General features: G+C 45.9%; 1 protein-coding gene and 1 pseudogene across 1 annotated transcript; both read right to left on the bottom strand.

The window, feature by feature from the left end:
- Window positions 1-2,108: 2,108 nt before the first annotated feature.
- On the bottom strand, window positions 2,109-2,933 carry LOC115314038. The gene has a single exon (XM_040214430.1). It carries the CDS (start codon window positions 2,931-2,933, stop codon window positions 2,109-2,111), a length of 825 nt encoding a protein of 274 aa, XP_040070364.1.
- Window positions 2,934-2,963: 30 nt separating this feature from the next.
- Window positions 2,964-22,906, bottom strand: LOC115314036 (annotated as a pseudogene).
- Between the last annotated feature and the right edge of the window lie 496 nt (window positions 22,907-23,402).

Consider the following 23,402-nt stretch of genomic DNA (forward strand, 5'->3'; position numbering starts at 1 on the left):
AGAATCGACAACGTGTAAATGTGTTTGCGAGTGCAATGTGTGTGAAGCATATGTGCTTCTGGAGCAGCGTTTTACTTTACTTCGACAACTGTATTTGAATCTTCCGGCACTCGCGGTCCAGAAAGAGCTTGATCAGTGTCCAGTGACAACGAAAGAGGGTGGAAGGTACACATCACGACACTGTTAGCGCGAACACTACATGGCGCATTTTACTTCTAAATAGTATTAGCGAGCACGAAATGTTTTCGCTTACATTATATGAGCTCTTTCCGTAGCAATAATAACTTGGATGACATCCCTTGGTTTCAAAAAGAAAAACTGGAAAAACCAGCGATCACTTGTTCGCACTAACAGTGTCGCACTCAGTACGTTTTTTTTTCGTCGTTAGACGGTTTACAGAATATTGTGCACAACAGCTCCTCATCACTGATCAGTGCTGACTCATTATAAACCTACTCTATTGCACTTGAAGCTTGAGCGCGACTCGCCTGATTGTGATTGGCCGAGGGACTGCACACGACCGTATGTATCGCGCTTCAAAAAATTTTAATTCTCGCTGTCTTGTAGCTTTGCCTTCGAAAACACTGCTTGCTCCACAGCGTTGCTCTATTTGTGCTGCCATGTGATCCATTAAAGTAGATATAGTACATGGTTAATAGTGCATAAGCGCAACCGTACATATTGTTTTCCCCTTTATTGATAGCAACTCGCCGGAACAGATGGACGATCCAGAACTCCGTGGCCGATATATGGTACAAAAACATCTACGCGCGACACACCTACAAAACTTTGCCGCGGCGCCGATTCTTGATCGGTATCCAAGCGCGCGAAGGCAGAGAGACGCAGCGCTTCGGCGTGCCAAGGAAGCTTTGATCACGCCGCGGTAAACTTGATTTCGACGAGTTGTGCCTTTTTCCTGCGGCACTGCGCTTCCGTAGAGCTTTTCACGTGTTCTCAACGGCAAGTCTCACGGCTTACATAGGGTTTTAAATAATTTCTTTGGCGAAGGCCGACGAACGAGTAGAACACGCATCTTCAGCACGCTGCCGCCATCCTCCGCAACGCTCCAAAAACGCAATTTTTCGACATCTAACATCGCCGTCCGGTGACCGCATTCGCGGAGCGGGGATGCGCGATGTGAAACGAACACACTGCCTAAGACAAGAGCTTATATATATATATATTAAAGGAAACAGGACATGCTACATACTCTCTTAAATTTCAGCACGCGAGAGCGCCCATTATAATTATTCAACGAGCGCTGTTCAGTGTTTTTGATTTCTTCCGTTCTTCTTACGGCGCCCGAAAGCGAAAAGGTGCGAACAGGAAGTGTTCGGAAGAAAGCAGAGCAAACCAAACTCCCATGGCAATGAGCCCTTGTCCCGCACACGTCAATCAAGTCGAGGCTGATGCGAGGATGGGTTGCCCTCGTGCAACTGAGTGGGGAAAGCGGAAGCAACAAGGTTGAGCGCGTTTTTTTACACAAAACGCGCTATCGCGTTAAGTTACACGTCTTTCATTCCTTCTGCACTTCGACTATCTCTCGGGGCGCATGCGAAAATGAGCGACTTACCTTTTAAGTGCGGTTGAATGGTGACAGGTGATCGCAGCGACAGCCTCACCGCCTGTGGTGGTTCCCGCGCGAGCGAGCCTACGCAGCGGTGCCGACGGCAGTGATGACAACTATTTTTCGCGAGAAACCCTACGCTCACCCTTAATAATCCCTACATGCCCTACATCAGACACGAAAAGTCCCCGCATTTGTACCCTACGCAGAAAAAAAAGAAAACTTACGCGAAAACGCGCCGCAGGTCTCAAGCAGACGAATACAAAATGTTCAGGAAAAGTTGTTTAATAAAAAAAGTAATAGAACACGTGAAAATAAGCTAGGAATGCTTATAATGTGCATGACATAAATTATGGGATAAATTATACACAGACCAAGTGCACATAAAAGGAACACAAACTGAGAAATAATAAGTGGGGGCAAATGCTGCTCTTCATGCAGTTTTTTGTTTTTTTTCCAAGCTTGAAGAGTTTGACGTTACTGAAACTCAGTAAAAAATCTAGTCGTACATGTCCTTTTTAAACAACTTCATGTGCTTTTCCTACACTTTCATGTCCTTGCATGCCGTTCCTTTTGATGCCATGGCCGATTTCACGATCAACACAGCATTAATACTGCTCGGTCCCAGCTTGTTTCTTTTGGTTTTGACATCGCTCATCATGAAAAAGATTCTCTCCGTGTCCGCATTTGAGTGTGGCAGCGAAAGTATTAATTTTGCCAGAGTTGAGATGTCGGCGAACTCTTGCTTGCCATCAAAAGTCTGCAGCTTGGAGATGTCGCACCAAAACGCAGCTGAGGTCTTCGTCACGAGTTCTTTCTTCTTGTCCTCAGGGAAGTGGGCCGGAAGCATCCTCCACTCCTGTTGCACAGCCTCAGGGCAAGGTAACAGGTGCTTGTACCGCTCCTGCAGTAGAAGAAGCGCAGGCAGTTTTCGCCGAGCTTCGTAGCTCAGTGCCGTGGCAGGGCGGACGAAAGCAACATCTGTGAAGAATGGCGCAAATATTGGAAGTCGTTTTTGCACCTCAACCACAGCAGTCTGGTAAAACGATAAACAACGGAGCCTCAAGTTGTGCGCCTCCGATGGCTCCGTCGCTTGAAAGCCGTTTAGCACCTTTTTGCATTTCTCTCCCAGATAGACCTCCTCTAATGGTAGTAGTATACGAGGGTCCATAGGCTTGATGCTCGCCAAGTTCTGAAGTGCCTCTGGCTTGATGAAGTTTTGACGGAGACAACGAAGGAGGCGTTGGCTTTCTTCCTGTAGAATTCCGATCAAATTCTTCTTGCTCTGAAAGAGAGCATTCAGTTTGTTAAAAAGAGGAAGAACATACTCCAAGAACTGGAGGTATGCCTCGGTTACTGCAGTCATCGAGTTCTGGATATGCTCTGAAACCATAATCATGTCTTCAACTGATGCTTGCAGGAAATGCAGCCGCAGGGTCTCCCACTCCTGGAGGATGCGCTCCACGCACTGATGCAACGCAAGCCACCTCGTCTCGCTTGGACGTAGAATTTTACGCTTTTCTCCAGACATGTACTCCTGGAGCTCGGCCAGCTGGGATTGACGCTTGGAGCTGTGTCCAAAATAGCTGGCAATGTTGCGCGGAAGGTCTTCCAGATACCTCAGAAGCTGCATTGCGGCTCTGCTTGCAGCAATGTGGAGAGAGTGACAGATGCACTTGATAGTAACAAAGCTCTCATCAGCCTGCTCTCGGAGCCTCGTCATTACTGAGTTGCGTTCTCCGACCATGACACTGGCATTATCGCAAGCCAATTCGATTATGTTCGACGTTGGAATATTCTTGTCAGAAAGGCAGCGCACGACAGCAGCAGCTAAAGATTCTGAGGTGCAACTTGTGGCGTCCAGGGGAATTGCTTCAACGAGCTGCGTGACAACGCCGGCCCTCGCGTCGTCAAAGTACCGCACAACAAAGCACAGGAACTTGAGACTAGAAATATCTGTGCCCTCGTCCAGAAAAATGGAGAACTCCTTCTCTTTCAGAACTTCAGAAAGGCACTGAACCTCCACTTACGCCAGCGCATTCTTCACAATCGCAGTGCATTTCGTTCTGTGATCCTGTACATTTTTCGCAATCTCAGAGTCTAGAAAACACGTTTTCATTAGATCGCCGAGATGATCCATGGCTTTGAAATAAAGCGAGTGTTCGGCTATCAATGCCGACATTCGTATCTCCGCTGCCTTTACACTCCGCTCAAGGTTTTCCTTTTTTTTTTTACGATAAAACCACTCAAAAGCGGCTGCTTTTGGTAGCTTTCAACAGCACTCTTATGAGCGTCTCTTTCGGAGTGCTTCCGCAGTTCGCTGTGCCCCGCAGCCAAATTCGCGTTGGATACCTTGCACACCGCTCGAAACGGATCGCCTGGAACAGCAGTGAGCCAGTCCTTGATTTGTGCTTCCTGCTGCCATGCTTCCCGAAACCGTTGTTTGCGTGGAGCTTCTTTTTCTTTTCGGGGCAGTTCACCTCTCGCTCGTAGCTATTTTTTTTTTTTACGTCGACGCCGATGTGCCTTCACCGGCATCGCTATCAGAGTCAGATATTTCGGAAAGTTTGCCACTGCCGTAAAGTTTGGCGGACTTTTGACAAGACAAATAGACCCGAGGAACAAGACACGGAGCAGCTCGAGCGTTCAAAGTTCAAACGGTTTCAAATCGCCGCCAACGAACAAGCCTGAGCGCGTTCAAATCTGACTCAAATAGATCCGTGTTACACCGCCACGTTGTGTCACGTGACAACACAACTAGAGCAACGCTGTACGCGGGTAGGTTTTCGGACGCCAAGGTACAAAACCCTTACCCTGGAGTAAGATCGAGTCAATTTTGGAACACGGCACATTGCTGCCCTGCTCCCCTTGCGCCGAGAATGACGCAAGATAAGTCGAGAATAGACTAGCTGACGAAAAGGGCGAAGTGGATTGTAGCCGTACGGAGACGCAGGACTTTTAGCAACATTAGCAACAATAAACATGACGGCAAAAAAAAAAAAGCACACGCTCTTGCTAACAAAAAGTCCCTACGCCGCCATGGAACCTAGACAGGCCGTCCCTACGTCCCCACAAAGCACTTTTCAACACCAAATGTCCCTACGCGTAAAGACAAATCCCTGCGGTTGGCATCACTGGCCGACGGTGCGGCCAGTAAACATCACGTGACGGACGTCTTCGTCCGCGGGCTGAGTGCGCCGACTTTCGGGTGGGTCTCCCTCCGCCGCTCCGATGGCGAAATGCCCCAAAGCAAAGACATCTCGCCTCGATTGCGCTTTGCCGCGCGTGCCTCTCAAGGCTTTCTTCTCCTTTTTTCTCTTTTTTATTTTTTTTTACAGTGCGTGTGTTGTGCGGGCTGGACTCCGTCACACCGTCATCAGAATCATTTTTTTTTTTATTATCCGAAACGATTGAAACCGATGCCGTGACATTACCCTCAAAATTCGAAACTTGGGAATTCAGTATTTCTGAATTAAAAAAAAAAAAAAAGAAAAAACAATTTCCTAATGCCGAATTTGAAGTTCCCGCGTGATCCGCGCCAGTGCAGTGAGTCAAATTTTTCGGTCTCCTCCGACTTGACTTTCTTCGGGACCTCCGTTGGTACCGCGACCCGATGCGAAGAGGAGGTGACGAGGCGGGATAGAAGGGCGCCGGCACGGGAAAAATCCGGTTTCTTCCCCGACTCGCCGATGATCCTCTGCTCGAGCGCCGCCAAGTTTTCCGAGGGGGGATACAAGATACAAATCCAGGAAGCGACATCACACCGAAATCTGATTTTTGGTATTTCAAAAAGAGGGGCCGTAGTGCGTTTGCAATTGCGTTAAAAAACATGTTTTACGATTGCCGTTATTAAATGTTATAAAAATGTCGCCTACAAAGCTTCTAAATTTTCTTATTTTTGACGTCACCGATCAAAAGAAGCAATAAGGTGAGCGCGGGAAATATAAACGCCAAAAATAAAAAGGCGCGCGCGCGCGCGGGAACATTTTTTTTCGCGATGCGTTTGTTTTTTGCGTGTCTTTGACTATAACTTTCATCGTTTTAGACAATAAAAAATAATACGACCTTTGGGGTGTCAGTGCCCCTTGAAAGTGTAGAGGAAGCTAGGGGGTGCCCGGTGAACTAATCGCGCGTCTGTCTTTAATCACGTGACCACGTTCCCTCCCGTAACCAGGCGCAGAGAGCGGGGCAGGTGATAACTGGTCCGGGCGGGCGCTTAGCTCGCCGCCCGCACTGTCAGCTTAGGAATGAAGGGAGTCCTCCCTCAAAGACGCCGAGTCCTCTTCGCTCACAAGAGAAGAGATTTGGAAAAATTAGCAGTGTTGTACACGTCCTCAAAAAGAGGAACGGAAGCTCGTTCCTCGTTCCTCTTGATTTTTGGAACGCGTTCCCGTTACAAGTTCCATCTCCGAGAAAGGAACTCGTTCCCTTTACAGTTTAAAAAATGAAACGTATCTTTACATATGCGTTACATATTCAACTTACATTTGTATCTTGCTAATTACCATATTTACTTAGATCAAACTAAATTTTTTTTATCTATCCTATCAAATAGCAACATACGAATTTGAACGCCTTGATAGTAGGGCACCAGAAGAAGAGAACAAGCGAAAGCAAGGTTTCATTTGTTGATATATTCACTTCTAAAAATCTCAGCGTTTTGCCAAATTCATGTTTGTGGTGGGCTATGCAGACGAGCCAAATGTACTGTTGCATTGCAAGAGCGTTTTACAACAACCTCACACGTTTCAATCTAACAAACTCCCGTGTTCGAACTAAACAACGTTTGCTTCTCGATGTTACTGTCCGTAAGACGAGCAAGTGGAGAAGAGGGTAGGGCTTTTGGAAGGTCAGTCTTGAAAACCACCAGTCCCTCTTCGTGAAGGTTGAATTCGTTGTCCAGTTTGAAGGTGGGAGAAGAGGAGAGGGAATGAAGGTTAATTCTTGTGCTTCTGGCCAATGTTTGGGGTACAAGGCTGCATTTGATATTTGGTAACCTTGTCTTTTGTTGTAAAGACCGGTTCAGACACTTGCGTTTGAGTGCGTTTGACTGCGTTGCGTCGAGAACCGAAAGCGAGTCACCGGCACAACTGTGCTTCGTATGAAGCGTGGTATTTAATTCAAGGAATCATCTTGGCTCGCGATATAAGCAGCAGGGATGTCCGGGTTTCTCGCAGCCGCAACGCAGTCAAACGCAGTCAAACGCAACTGTCTGAACCAGGCTTTATTTGTAGGTTTCTTTGTTGAAGTTCAGTGACTTCTGCGGTCGGCCTGAGATTTCTGGCTGCATGAGGATTCGTGGAAGCGAAGAAAGTAGCTGAGTTTGCGACGTCCCTTTCACTGTGTTTTCCTGTAACTAAATGTTTTTATTTCTGTACCGCAGTCTCGGGCACTGAAAAAAGAATCAATGCTTACTTAGAGTGCCTTCATACACACGCGCGCTTTCGCTTGAGTGGTGACATCTCAGCCATTTTTCCGCCCATTCGTTTTTTTTATGCATTTTGAAGTGCGCGCAATCCGGTGTCACTCAGCTCGAGCGTCTAGCTTTGGCTAATACATAGGCGCCATTTTGCCGCCCAAGTCACGCACCGAGTGCGCGAGAGCGTCACGCACTGGCACATTCAGGGGAACAATGGATGTCTTCACCCTGAGACAGACAGACATGTAGGCACCCTATGCTTACTAGCTCTCCTGCACCCTACTGTTACCAAGCGAGGACCCCACAAAATAAACCCTAAGTAACAAAAAACTTAACGAGATCCTCCGCTTCGGAAATATATTGTTTTAATACTTTTTTTAGAATTCCCGTTTTGAAAATAACATAAAACGACCCCACTGGACGAAGAAAAAGGAACCCTGTTCCTTCTTCCGTTTCCGTTAAGATGAAACAAGTTCCCGTTCCGGTTCCACCGACGCAAAATGGAACGGCGGCGTTCCTTCGTTCCTCATAAAAGGAACGCGTTCCAGGAACGCCGTTCCTTGGAACGCCGTTCCGTACAACACTGAAGATTGGTGATGGTGTAGGGCAGTGTGGGGAAAACGGGAGGGGAACAGTTCTCTCATCACCCTCTCCCGCCCTTTCCGAGGGAGAGCTAGAGTACTTGGACCAGGCCGAGCGACCTTGTAAGCAACCCGTTTCGAGGCCGTCGGTGCCACTGTGGTCGACGCGTTTTTTTCCCCGTACGGGGGAAGGGCGCTCCAATTCTTTCGTTTGTCTCTCCTGGTATTTGCGTGCCGGGTATCCAAAAATACCAATGTGGTAGAGATTGCTTAGACACGACAGCTCTAGAGCAAGAAGACAAAACGATCTGGCAGACACGACGCTCCGAACTCAGCTTGAAGCCTAATGTCAAAATTAAAAAGAGAATGATAAATCAAATGTCTCCCACCGAAAAAAAAGGCGATATGATTTTCAAGAAAATCGTCAGCCACCTTCGCGTTGCCTCGGAGCACCAGCAAAGCTAACTAGGTTATGCCTCAAAATAAACAAAACAGCAGAGTATGCGCACAAAAGAAAAACAAAAAAAACCATGCACGCAAACATGTGGAATGCGCCAGATGGGTACTCTAAAATACCAACCACATGTGGGCAATCGTACGGGTGTAGCATAATAGCCTCACGTGCAGAATCCCTGTGCGAGCTTCAAGCAGCATTGTTCCATGTGTTAACCATATGTGTTGAGGCTCTACAAATGACGGCATGATTACGTTACACACGCTCGCGTGCACACTTGCTGTCTCTGAATTAAAAGCAGAATGCTCCGCCGTCACGGTAAAGACCCGGCCATATGATCTGGGGATTCACGTCATGAGCTTCTGATAAAGCTAGCCTTTTAAAGGCGAGGCAAAAGGGCGGTGTGTCAGCCGTGGGGCATTTGCTACGGGCCTGTGACATCTGGTGCTATCGTGCACTAGCAGATCGTACACAGGGCATGAACTTTCTGTAAAGCGGTCTCCCTTGTGGAACTTGGCAGTCCACTGTGATAAGCGTTCGCAGGATTTTTTGCTAGATAAAATACCAATTCCGGGCAAGTAGGTACCGAAACGGAGCGGAAAATTTTCGAGGCATTCATAATCAGTGTAAAGAAGGATGACGGTTGCATCAGTGCGTCGTCACTCATTTCATCAAATAAGAAATTCAGATTCATTTGGGGTGAGGTATAATAATGTGTGTATAAATGTTCGTGTTTTCCAAATAAAATTCAGTAGCCAGTAGCGCTATGAGTGTGCACTCATACTTCTTTGTGATCGCTTTTTTTTGGCGTTTTGCAGCTGACGTCATTTCCGGCTAAAACCTAAATAAAAAAAAAACAACGTTATTGTCTGCTATCAGTGCTTTGGCGCCATGTTGGAGGCGTTCGGCGTGTTATTGTGGCAGCAGTAGTGCGGTAAAGTCGTAGATCCGTCCTTGTATAACCACATTTCAGAATATTTACTTGTCCTCTCAATCGCAACGGGTTTTCTTCACTGGACACGAAATGGAGTCCATAAACCCGTAATTAGGGCACGAAGCTTTTTCTCGAGGTCATAGAGTCAATATAATAATCTGGAGCGAAAGGTCCCATACATTTGGCCGCCACGGAACGGCGAGGCATTGACGCGGACATCGGCAGCCCCATTTGGCGGCCCCGATATGCCCATATCGAGACATTTCTGATCGTAGTTTTTGGTCCCCAGAAACAAACATACGGTCCTCATATCAAGATCCCCAATGAAATAAAAGTAAATCTTCATTAACCCTTTGCTCATCTGTAGTCATAAAATGATGCACTTTTATCCGGGTCTCTGGAAAAAAGTGCTGAGGTTTTGTGCGGGTCCGTGAAAAGCTTTTGTCCGCAGAGCTCTTGTTCGGGATTCACGGATTCATAAGTGACGATGTTTACATGGCCCGCATGGATTATAGTCACGTGACCTTGTGGCTATTATATGGAGCGCTATTTCCACTGTGGTTACGTGGTGGCTCCAATTTGTTGTATGGTTACAGACGACCGACCTGCGGACCGTTACGGACGCGTAAAGTGCGCTGGGCTCGCCCATAAATGCTATCGCAAAGCAAGCTATGTTCTGAAACGACAAAACGCTCGTTTTGATGAAACCGTCGATGTGACAGCGCAGTGTCGACGAGATGATTTGTCGATGAAGCATCATTCAACAAACTGAATGCCATAGCGGATCAAACACGTGGATAAAACCCATTTTCCGGATTGCTAATTAGAGGGGTTATTAATCATATGATTTGCGTAATACCGAGGCAAGAGAGAGCAGGTGCACTACTGAAGGAATGGCCCCACTAAACAAGAGCTCACGCGTTGAAAGCATTCACCACAGTAAATATATTCAAGCCAACATTTCCGAAAAAAGAAAAAGTACATTGGAGAGTGTTTGGCGTTTTACAGCGATAGCTCTTCGAATCTCTAAAACCCGGGAACGGTTCCACTTGCCTTCACTACAAAAACAGGTCTCAGCTTAATATTTGAATGATTTATTGTCGTAAAGTACCAACCTATGAAAGACTAATCGAAAATTATTCAGTCAGTTACTAGCGCACCCTTCCCGTGGATATTTATTTGTTATATTTATTTATCGAATACCTACAGTGCGCAGAGGGCATTATTTAAGGGATTAATTTCGTACATAAACTATCAAACTGTCACAGATAGAGAAACACAGTGTCCGACTACATAAATGTCCAGATGAAAATGATGATGATGGTGATGAATTGCAAAAAAAAAAACACAAAAAAAAAACAGGAATAATAAAAAGAAACATAATTCATCAAGAGCACAGCACTCAATTATCACGCCAATATGGCACTATACAGGTAAGAGTAATGACGCGTATTCTCGGAGATCGCTCCAATCGCGAATCAATTTTCGGGGGAAAAAATTATTCAAACAATAGCAATCTGTTTCTAAAAGTGGTAGCTTACTTTAAAAGCACTTACGCTACTTTCGCGAGCACTCTGCTCGTGAAATAGATGCGAGGGGCTTTCAGCTTTTCTCCTGCACTTTACAATACTACAACAAAACCAAAATATATTTCCGCGCGAATGCTGCACGTGCCCGAGGCTTGTCCTTAAACAGCGAAGGCTACCGGCACGAAAATGCAGCCTTCAGACGTGTTTTCGCGGAATGACCGCTTGCGCTAGAAATTTCTGTTTCAAAGGGAGGATTACGCGCTAGCTCGCGCGTATCGCTGATTGGTTGGAGCTAAGAGCACGAGGAGGGTAAGCTTATTCTACAGAACGTGCTATAAACACCAGGAATACTACGTCTCACCTCAGCATGGACCATTGTTGGTTACACGTGCTAAAAGCGCGAGCTAATTGTTTTGGATGACGCCTCGGCGGGCACACGAGCGCTCGCGGGTGCACAAGCACTGACACAGCATCTGCGGTTCATTCTGGGGTGAAATTAAGTATAGCCCGTGATGCACGTTAACAACCTCAGATTAGCGGTCGTGCTGCACTAGCTACGCGTGTCTCGTGTACAGCGTGAACCAGTGTCGCAAATCTTGAAAGGCAGACCGACTTTACGCTGAATAATCTCTTACTAACAATTTGACCTTTGAATCAAGTGTACATCAACTCCTTGCGTGTAAACAAGCACGCGTTTGCACACAAGAGATCCGCGCACGACGCACACTAAACATTTTCACACCCTTATTGGTGTAAATGGCATGGGTCACAACTCACCCCCTTTTTGGTGTACAAACACGCCCTAGAAAAAGGTGTGCTTCTTCACACCCTCAAATTCCGGTGTAATTACTTACATTCTTCACAGAAAGGTGTGATTCTGCTCTACGCCATTTTATTAGGGTGTGATGGCAGCAGTACACCCTTCCAAAAGGGTGTACAGCAGCTAGAAGAGCATGGTGAAAAAACCCGAGACTAGTGACAAAAATTGGGATAACACAACACTGTCTCAAAAAAGTTTTTAGACGTGTTGTGGTTGTTCCGATTTTTCGTTTCTAGACTCGGTTTTTTTTCACCATGATCCTTCACCAGCTCGCCTACGCAGTAACTCTCACTTCATACAGCTAGAAAAGGTAATACAACATATGTAACACAGCCACAGAATAGGGCACAGACCCCCGCAGCACTTCATCAAAAAGCATTTACGGAGAAATGAATGCTAACAAGTTGAAACATGCGCACCACTTTATTTTTTCAATCTAAAAAAAAACGTTGCGTGGATCTTATCCTCTTCTGTCGCGAATTCGCGAGAAACCAACGTCAAACCTCAAACGCGAGCATTTGGGACCTAAAGTTAAGTTTTCGTGACGAAGCTACACAATTCTTAAAGGCTTAAAATAAATGCACTCAAACTCTTTTGTAAGTCTTTCATTCGCCTAAACCTACTTCAATACTTTCTAGCTCTGTTGACGTAAGCGAAACTCTACAGGTTGGCAGAGACGGAACGTCCGGGAGTTGCTTGGGGTGTAAGCAGCAGTTCATGTTTGCAAACGGTAAAATGGTTTATTAAGACAGAAGCAGGACTACTATCAGAAAAATCCTTGCAGAGTACTTACAAATAAAACAGCAATCTCACGTAATCCGTGATCAATGCATAATTCGATTCGGGCAGCACAGAACAACTCGCAAACACAACATTGGTGATGAAACGGCCGCTCACATCCAACGGAAGTCTCGCGGTCGCCAATGAGCAGCTCTCTGTCGTGATAGACGTACAATCCGATCCGGGCAGCACAAAACAACGCAAACACAATGTCGAGGTTGAAGGCGGTCGATCACATTCAGCGAAAGTCTCGCGACCGGCGATGAGCAGCTCTTTGTCGAAACGCGTCCAACAAACACAGCAAAATGATTCCATGGACTCCGACGAAATAAACGACCATTACCAAAAAGTTAGTATGGACGTATTCCGGCCGTTCAAGAAGAATAATCACCGCTGCGACTCCAACGCACAAAAACAGGAGAGCACTGACGCCTGACGGGCGCAAACCGGACCGACATGGCCCCTACAACTCACCATAACTTGGAATACAGCAAAGCCTACGGCCCCAGTGACCCCATCATCACCGCGTAAGAGCGAGTCACGTGACAAATGTTCGTCCAAGCGTTTTTGCCCTACGGAGAGCGGTCACGTGTTTGGCGCCACCGCTTTGATTTGCTAGAAGCAGCCTTCGCACTCGTTCACAGCCACACGAAGACACAAAATAAGGTGTAGTGGCTTATCAGAAGACGAGGTCAAAGCGAGGTGGACAAAGCAGCTAATCTCTCTCCACTGCTTTGTATAAGCCACCTGAGCTGCCCAGGGAGGGTCGCAAAATGGGGCACGTCAGGACTTGCTTCATGCAGATAGTGTGCCTGCTCTGATGCCGACCGCAAAATTACAAAATAAATACACAAAACAAATTCGAACGCCGTCGAAGCATGGGTCAAAGCTAAGACGCTGAGAGCATGAAACGAAAGACAAAATTTAACGTGTACCAAAAAAAAAACAACGAACAACAAAGCATCGGGACGCTAGATATTTTGGTGTCACCACGCAGAGATAAGAATCGCGTACCCTAGCGGGGGTGTCACGAATTCGGCCCTTTCGATCGTCTTGCGGCATTGTTTCATCAGAACTACGCACAAAAATAAAATCTCAGTGAAGGTTGTGCGAGGCTCAGCCAGTTGAGATTGTAATACCCGAAATGAGGGCGCCACGGTTTGTTCAAGGCTTCAGCGCAGGATATCTCTCTCGTGTTGAAAGTATAAGCAGATTCCGTTTTGCTTATTAATCTTGTTTTAGAGCGCAGCTCTTAGGGGCCCGTTTCCGGCTTGAGCGGCGTCGCCGTCGCCGTCGGCGTAACCGCGCGGTGCATTATGAGAAATGTCCCATAATGCACCGCGCGAGCCCCCCACCGGGGTCACGTGACCTCGTGGGGGGCACGTGGCCCCCCCCCGAGGTCACATGACCCCCCTACGTCACGTGACTCCCCTGAGGTCACGTGACCTCGAGGGGGGGTCACGTGACCCCCGCCGATGTCGCGTGACCCCCGATGACGTCATCGTCACTGATGACGTCACCGGCATCCACATCGTCATCGTCATCATCACTGATGACGTCATCATCACCGATGACGTCATTAGTGACGTCACTGATGACGTCTCCGGCATCCACATCATCATCGTGATCATCACTGATGACGTCACCGGCATCCGCATCGTCATCGTCATCATCACTGATGACGTTACCGACATCCGCATCGTCATCGCCATCGTCACTGATGACGTCATCAGTGACATTACTGATGTCGTCACCGGCATCCGCATCGTCATCGTCATCATCACTGATGACGTCATCAGTGACGTCACTGATGATGTCACCGATATTCGCATCGTCATCGTCATCATCACTAGTGAAGTCATCAGTGACGTCACTAACGACGTCATCGGTATCCGCATCGTCATCGTCACTGATGACGTCATCAGTGACGTCAGTGATGACATCTTCGGCATTGGGGGGTCACGTGACCCCCAAGGTCACGTGACCCCCAAGGTCACGTGACCCCCCCTGGTTAGTTCAACCCCCCCCCCAGTACCCTTCCCTCCTCCTCCTCAAGAGCTGCGCTCTAATTCGGCATTACATGGAGTTGTAAGCGGCTTTCACTTTTTCTATTCTTTTTTAACTCCAGATTTTGGGCGTTTAAAGGGGAACTCCGCCGATTTCTTCATGGTCCCCGATTTGCTTGAAATTTTGCTAAACTCGCCAAACAACATCGCCAAAATAGTATCCCAAATATTAGGTCAAAATAATTTTTTTTCACGAAGTTATTGCATTTACAATTTTGGTCCTCACCGTGTTTTTCAAACTGAAAGTCTTTAATGGCAACAATGAAAAAGTGACGTCATTGGAAGTGCAGGGGTTCACTCTTTGGACTGTAGAATTTGTTCCCAACTGATTTGAAGCAGTTTCATGGTGTCAAATGAATGCTTTGGAAGCTCGCTCCAGTCCCCGCGCTCCATCAAGGAACAAATGATTGAAATATTCTATTTTTTAGACTGCTCGCCCGACTGGCAAGCTGACCTTCCAATGACGTCACGGCCCTGAAAAGGGCGGGTATATTTGAATGTTTGTTTTTGCATGATTTTCATTTGCCGATTTCGCAATAACTATTATGAATTTCACGATACCAAATAGCATACCAGAAAGGGTAAAGGCCGGGGAGTCAGAAAAAATAGTTAGTTGAGATAGCTCAAAAATCGGCGGAGTACCCCTTTAAGAAATAGAAATAGCACCCCGGCATAGCCGATTCACGCAGGACACTCTTGACACTCAACCAAAAACGGCGTCGCGTACAGTATGTCAGGATGGCCTCGGCGCGACCCATCCCTTTTTTCACAAATATTGGCTAGACCAAAATGATAACAGCAGAATCTTTCAGATTTGATCGTATATCGGCGCAACACTGCGTGCTGCTTGGGCTGTATATTTAAACGTCTTCGCTCATATTTTGCGAGTGGAGATGCTTTTCTTAAATTGAAGTAGAACTGATCAAACTGACGCACGCGCGACACGTAATTTTCGGCTCGTGTCGGACGGTGAGTTTGATCGGAGTTGCAAAAACGATTCTCTAGCACCTCTTAATCATAGTCGACTTCGTGTGGCGATTAATTATACTGGACGTTTGTACCGCCGTAAATCAGCAACAGTTTCACCAAAGCAACAAACATTAACGGATATGAAATCATGGGGGTATTCGACTGCATCACCATAACGCCCCTTTCACACTGTGTGAATGAAGGGCGGAAAATTCGACCATACAGCCTTTTTACACGATTTTAGACACCATCGCTACAAGTGGGGCGTGAAACCTAAGCACACCCTTTTTAGACGCACCGATATTCAGAAATTGTGTAAAAAAGTGTGAAAAGGGTGTTTTTCTAACTTACGCCCTTCTTACACCCTATTTACACGATTAAGGGTGTTATAATGTTTAGTGTGCGCGCGGCATGTACACATCTCCCGAAGTGTGACGCGTTCGGCAATGCTCCGTTCAACAGGCCGCGCCACCGCCTAAGCGCGACGTCATAGATTTGGTGTAGGTGGGGCTCTTGTTTATTAACGATTCACTATGGCACATCGACTGTAATTTCGCGCTCGTTTGCTTTGAAATAATGTTTTCATCCGAAATGCCATCTACAAATTACGAATGACGAGCCACTGATCATTTATACGCCAGGCGAACACGGGATGGCTGCACCTCTCATTCGAAATGCACGGGTGATTTCTGCACGGGTGTTTATTTCTAATTTAAAATGTAAGCACTTCTGACCTGTCCTATCAAAAAGATGTTTGTTTTTTTTGGCAGCAATTACAGCAGGGTTGCACACAAGCATATATGCATTTAAGCACATCCCTTAATATAGGGAAAATTTAATCGAGAAGCGTAATTAAGGTAAGTTAAGGTGTGGTACTTTGGCATAAAAATAAAAAAAAAATTAATACTTCTGTCAGATAAGTGCACACGTCAGTACTTAAATGATTGTGTTGTTACCCATGAAGCGCGCGAGAAAGACAAGCCTTCTTGAGAATAAATGTGAAACAGATACTTTTATGAATATAATAATTAATTCATTTATGTATTTTCAGTGTTCACAAACATAATAAACAAATTATCGTTGTCATATATATATGCATAATTGCGCAAGGAATATCTACCCTCAATGACACATTCATTGTGTCACTAAATCTGAGTTCTGTGGAGATGCCAGAACGGCGTTCGGTCATATTCCGAAACCGTTCGTGAAATCAAGAACAGGACTTGAAAAGACAAAAAGAAAAAAAAATATGGCAGCGCTACTCCGCCTAGGCATCGTTCGCAAGGCATCGTTCGCAAGGCATCCGTTCTAAAGTTCCGGGAAGCTTGCTCGTGGACAAAACTAGGGAGCCTTCATGTGCGCTTTGCTAGGGTGATGCCACCCTTTGTAATACCACTCGCCGACAATCCAGCAGCCATTTTGGTCCTCGGCGATAATCCGTGGGGCTTATAACCCTCCCGGAAACAAGCACCTTATCTCACAAGTTCGGAGCAGCGTTGTGGAACCCACGGATGGAGGATTAGCATTTTCCCCCTCGGATGGGATTACCGATAGACACAAAGGCCACTTTCCGGCGCACGGGGAAACAATGAGAGGAACAAAATGGCGGTGGAAGAGGGTGTGGGAAAGGGAAACAGGCAGTTGGCATCACTCTATGCGAAGAGCACATGAAGGCACTCTAGGCAAAACGATCTTGTTGCTTTCAAGTTTGGAGGTTTCGCGCTCAGAAAGTGATGTCAGGCGATAACAGGCCGGAAATTGATTGTTGAGGTGAGCTCAAATTTCGTTCATCTCAAAGTTGACAATGCGGTGAAGTTACGCGTTAGCCAACCATTCAGTGGCCTGAATCCTATCGCTTGACTTCGCTCGCCCCGCGTGTGTATGCGGAGAAGGGGTGATCACGTGGTGCGAGACCAACAGTCAAACGGTCTAACAAGCACGTAGTTTCCACCGCGCTGTCAGCTTAGGGGGATAAAGTCCCCGATCCATGACTAAAGGCTTTGTGTGGCAACTCGGGACAGCGTGTGATTCCGAAGGAACCCAGACTCAACGGGCGCCTCGCTCGTTCCTTGCGCACTTTGCACCCAGCTTGCACTAATGCTCCATAGATAAAACAAAACAAAAAATCAACGAACTTTAGAGTCCGCAGCATGCCCATTCACACACTATCTTTTTTGTGTTTATTTATATCCCTGAAGAATTTATAAAGAAAATATTTGCGTCGTAAAAGAGCTGGTTGGTCGGTGCTGGTTTGTTGACCATTCGGTAACTAACAAATACACAGGAGTACAAATTAAAGTTCACAATCTTTCCACATCATGACTTTCAGCTCCCTGGATTGATACCAAGACCGAAGTTTTAAGGACGCGCTGACCCACGTCTTCTGTACAGCCCATTTAGGGCCTTCGGACGGCACTCCAATGCGTGCTTAGAGTGCCGTCGGAAGCGGGCACTTAAACGCTCGGCAAGAGTACTACGGCACTCTAGACACAGGCTTTCTTAAAGGGTATGCTAGATGGAGGTAGCTACCGCTAGTTACAAAACATATAGACATTCTCGCTCATTCATTTTAACTGAGCTTCTGTCGTCAGTGTTTCGTACCTCGGGGACATCGAATATAAGAAGCTTAGCATACTTTTTAACATATCGTAGGGCGACATAGAGCAGTCTACATTCTTCCCAAAATAATTGAGGTATCGATTACAGTGCAGAATCAACTGAACATAAAGTGAACCCGTCAGTGGCAGTTTAAATGTGGCTCTGTTGGACAGCGAAATAAGACTTCTGTAATCCACACTAATGTATATATATTTCAAGCCAGTCAGATCCGTACCACCAGTATCGATATCCGGAATGCTACATGGTGATTCCGCTGTACATTACGAACTGTTTGATGAACAGCGAAAAAGAGCAGCGGTCTTGAATGTTCCCTTATATCGAAAACCTTCCTGTCAAGGGAGCTTCGGAGAGCGAGGTTAAAACAGTTAAGGATGTAGCAAATTGTGCACAGTTAAAAGGTTTAACCCCGCAGAGCTTTTCTTGAACAGAGCAGAAGACTGCTCGACTCCCGGGCTTCGGAAAGTAAAATGTAAAGATGAAAAAAAGGTAGTTGTCAAGCCAGGTTTATTTAATGACTAAAAACAAAGATCGCATAGCAAGTTTGGAAATCATCGCCAACAACTTTTCCAAACGCTCTGGCTCCGTCATTTAGTTTCTCTACGGCGGTGAAAATAAGGGGGCCCCTAGTGTCCCGTACAATAAACCTGGCTTGCCGCCATGTATAGGTTTTGTTAACCTATACATGGCTTCCAAACGAACGCCGTGTTTAGGGCGACGCTTTATGAAATAGTCGTCACGTGGCGTATACAATAGGCCGCGCGAAGCCGACCACTTGCGTCACGGAGGGACTTTTTCCTCTTCGCTTGCTTTTAATCCGAATATGTAAAAAATACTTTTTTTATATATATCCCTGTTCCTACGATCAGTGAGGTCGGGCTCAGCAGTAACTTGAATCGACTCTCCAAAGATATAACAAGGCCCCAAGAGACATCCCTGGGCTAGATAGCAGCCCTAGGCACTTATGTAACAAAACATAATCGCACACGTGCATCAGCACCCGCTCATACACCCGTTTACACACTGATCTATATGTTTATTGTTTGATATATCTGTGTAGCAAAAACATTAATTGCTTATTGCTGGGATAAAGGAGTGTCCCCGCTCCAATGATCTTCCTGCCGCAGGTAATAATTAAGTTAATAAATACTGAAATATAAACCCGTCAAGACAGGCTGTACTAACTCATTTATTAAAACATCCTTGCGCATCTTCTCCCCTCCCCCCAAAAAAAAGAAAGCAGATAGGAAAAAAGGTTTCCCCGAGAAAACGAAAAAAATATCTGCGCCGAACACCGTCGACCTTGCCCCGAACCCATAGCGGCGCCATCTGTCGACAGCTCGTGATATCGCGAGGAGAAACAAACCCTATCGAAAAGACCATCAGGAAAATCCTGATGGTCTGATGGAGTCGTATTTTGGGACGTCTGATGGTTTGATGGTCTGTTGGCCTGATAGTCTGTTGGCCTCATGGTTTGATGGTCTGTTGGCCTGATGGTCTGTTGGCCTGATGGTTTGATGGTCTGTTGGCGTGATGGTTTAATGGTCTGTTGGTTTGGTCTGATGGTCGAATGACCTGTAGTATTTTGAGACGCCTATTTTTTTACGGTTTGATTATGGAGGTTTCATGGCTAATTTGAAACAGTTCGAGTTGGCCACAACTTAAAAAACACAACAATATGTGAATGCATAATGTGGAAACTTAATTATGCCATGCCTGGAGCATGACGAGGTGCTGATCCCACTTAGAATTTAAATATATTGTCCACTGCACACTGGCAATCGCCAGCCCGACATTTGAGTACGGCAAATGCAGCTACTAATAAGAATAAAGTCAAACAAGCTGCATTGCTTTGGTATTTTTATTATGAAGTTATGAAATCATACATTGTTTCGCTGGACAGAATGGCTAGGTGGTACAGAAAAACCAGAAACATTTGAGGAAGTACTATTGTGACCAATATTAGTTGAAGCACCATGACGCATGGCGTGTGGTACTATCAGAGCCACCTGTCGAATTTTCAGTGAACCTCTGTGTTTGCTGAGGTTTAGGCAGGTTGCTTCTTGCACTCATTGTGCCACTATGAGCTGGAAATTGACACGGAACGGCATAGTGGTGCAACGAGCACAAGAAGTGATTTGTTTCTACCTCAGCGCATACCAAGGTTTGCTGAACAATCTGAGAGACAACTCTCATCGCGTGCCACGTGCAGTGGTGTTTCAGCTCATATTGGCTGCGATAGTACATTTGTTCCATTTCAATAGTATTGGCAATATATAAATTAAGCTAAATTATATGAAGAAAAGGGTAAAAAGGCTACAACATGGGGTGCAAGCGATGGCAGACCTGCAACAGCATGGGCAGTCCGTAGTGGGACCACGCATCGGGGGAGGACAGGCAGCAAAGGGATGAGCCTGGACATATCAAGGGCAATACAGAGATCAGCAATGAGTCGAAACACAGGACGACCATTGACATACGTAAACAGCAGAGTGGGCCTAGAGACGACTAAGGGGCAGTAAGAGTGACGTGCTTCATTGTAATTTTGTGACCATGCAACTTTTCGGAGAGTGAGCGAGCATGGCCTGATGGGATGGCAGCAGCGACCAAGCAACCCACAGCCGTTTTCAAGTGGTCAGCTGATCAACAGACTACTTTAAAGTTGTTTGCATAAACATTTAGATATATTAACCTCTAAATAATTTATCTATACCATCATTTAAAATAATTGCTTGTAAACTTGAGACTCAAAATAGTATATTACTTAAATAAGGAAGTTAGAGTATAGATGCACATACCTTTGTAGTGATTTCTCTTGAGATTGGACAGTTTTTCTGACAGGTACCGCCGTATCTTCTGGTGCCGGGCTGCCCTTTCAGCCTGGCGGTACCTTTCTCCCTCAGGTGTAGTCAAAAGCAGCCTGGAATATTGAAAATCCAGGGTAATTATTTTTTGCAGTGCTCAGACTTAAAACAATATAGAACGTCATAAATACAGGCTGGAGGGTCATAGATTGAGAAGACCAAGGGTCAATTAGTCTCAAATGAAAGCAGTTAAGTGGCAGCTGGCACCTAACAAACCTTCAACGTTTCTTAGTATTTACAGTGTTCAGAGATTACCATAAAAACAAAAGTACCGCAGTATCCTGATTTATGTTCCACTCCCAATAGACAGCTCACCCTGGCTTCTGTTAGATTCTTTTAAGCACAAAACAGGTAGCCCATGTCTATAAATCTCACTGCTAGGCTAGTGACTTTGTAAGAAATAGGAGCTACAACTGTAGATAAGTAGACAATGTACGTTGGAAACTGCTTATACTTGGTTATCATTCCCCGCTGTGGTAACAGCTTAGACACGCCACAGAATTAAAAAATAGCATCATGAGCACCAGAAAGAACCAATGCAGTTCTATATAAAAACAATCTTTCACATTCCTTGAAAGATCTTCCATTCATGGCCTGGCTCTAAACTTAAAGGTTATTAAACAGTCTTTCAATATGCACCTGGTGGAGGCCTCCGAAGCTTCACTGGGACGTAATCTAGCAATGTTGGGGATCTTAGACGTAGTCGTGACATGGCAAAAACCGCTATGTAGCTGCACTACACATCGGAGCAGCGCCGCTCTTTGGAGGTATATTTAACTGTTGGAGTAATCTCGCCCTGAACGCGATGACCTTGACATTACTTATCTCACACATAGGCGCTTAGACGGCTTAGTCCGCTTTGGTCCACGTAAAGCCCACAGGGGTTTCAAATGGCTAGGCTGTAACACGTCTACACCACCACTATGCACCCGAACGGCACAGCTCGTATCCACGCCAGCTTTGCCGGATAGTCCACGACGCATCGAGCTCTCCGTTGACTTCTCTTCGAGCACTTGCTCGAGTTTGTTGCTTAGAACGAAAAATAAAATTATCTGTTCAAAATACAAATGTACGATTATTTACGGTTATTATCTGTTATGATTGACTCATTCTTGGCGGGGTACCCCCATCACACGTCCAGGTGTTACCAGACAACCTACTAGAGTGAAATCTCGGTGATACTAACTGGTACGAATTTCGTAATAAAACAAATTCGCAAATTCCCCGGCCGAAGTGCATCGTATACGACGTGAAAATTTTTGGGTGTTCCGAATACCTCTACGCGCTGCGACGGCTGATACGAATGCGTGCTCCACAACTGATAGTGGCTACGAGGCCACGATCGGCGACTGTAAGCTTTCAAGGCTCCGGGCGGCTGATTGCCTGCTGCTGCGAGGGGTCAGCCGCACTTTACCCAAAAACTGGAGCTCAAAATTACATGCATGTTACAATCGGACCCAAAAACCAAAACTAAACAAAATGCTAAAAAAAAACTGTGCAAAGTGGCCAGCCCCATCACCATCAACACATGTTTCAAATCCAATCCAATATGAATCCAAAATCGCTTTTTTGTTTTTGCGATCTCGTGGAATGGTGTTTCAGCCTTGGAAAAGCAAAACCGATGTTACTATAAGGTTACCTCTAAAAAACAAATTAACTGCGTTGGCAAAAACAGAAAACCGAGTGATGTTGGTGGTGTCTTCGGTGTGGTCCACGGTGACATGCGAGCTTGGTTGGAAAGACAAAGAAACCGAATTTTTGCCTGCAATTGTTTGATGTAGGGCTTCAACAGGACATAGCGTGGGCACTTTCCGAGTATGTGCATTTGATAAAATGTTTTCCACAAAGTTTATGTTGTTCAGCCGTCATTATTTTATCTGCGCAGTAGAATCGACATTAATTCATTTTTTCAACATTCGTGGGTTGATTATAACCGTGTGTTACTATCGGGGGCGTGTTAGAATCGTGTAAATTGCATGCAAGATATTTTCTGTCATAAATAAATGCACATTCATGCATTCCTTGTGTTTCAAAATATAAATTTTGTTTCGCTTTTGTCGATACGAATTTAGCATGAAATATTTTACGCGACTCCGCGAGATTCATATCAAGATTTTAAAAATGTTTGCTCAATGAGAGAGCCTGCACCTTGCGCTGAGTGAGTGGGGCAAACGCCTTCTCTTGCCTCGCTGCCTTTGCCTTGTTGGAGAGGGTGCCGGTCACCGACCTCTCCAAAAGCACTTCCACTCACCTTATGGAAGCAGCAGTGATCTTGCAAAACATGGAGTCGCACTCTGCTTTCCGCATGTTGCCCGGATTCCTGGTTGACGTGCACACCTTGCCCGACATGGATCTGTTATAAACAAAAGCGAGAAACAGCTTCACATGTACCAGTCGTTGACGCAGAGTGGTACTGTTTACTCCAAGATGCATCGAAAATGCACTAAAATAATTACATTAATGAAATTTAGGCCTTTAAATTTAAGACAGCACTACCCATGAATTCCTATCTTCATGGGCATCTGCGAAGCTGATGGGCCTACAAACCTTCATGGCATTTGCATGAAACAGGTACGTAATCCCTTAGTTGCATCAGGAGAGCATGACAATAGAATGTTTTCCAGGCCCTAGCTGTAACTACAATTAAGAGCCTGGTTACAATAATGTTTTAATGACTTCTTGTTGCAATCGATTCAATCTACTGTGCTTACACTATCTCAGGAGTGGCCAAACTGAGGCTAGCGAGCCGCACGCGGCTCTTTGCGGGTCCAAGTGCAGCTCGCGGCTCCCTGGAAAACGTGTC

Source organism: Ixodes scapularis, unplaced genomic scaffold, assembly GCF_016920785.2.
Source record: "Ixodes scapularis isolate PalLabHiFi unplaced genomic scaffold, ASM1692078v2 PGA_scaffold1__304_contigs__length_218370807, whole genome shotgun sequence".
In the NCBI taxonomy this organism is placed as follows: Eukaryota; Metazoa; Arthropoda; class Arachnida; order Ixodida; family Ixodidae; genus Ixodes; species Ixodes scapularis.

Coding starts and splice junctions, on each gene's coding strand:
- LOC115314038 (XM_040214430.1), bottom strand. CDS start 2,933: ATGACTGCAGTAACCGAGGCATACCTCCAGTTCTTGGAGTATGTTCTT.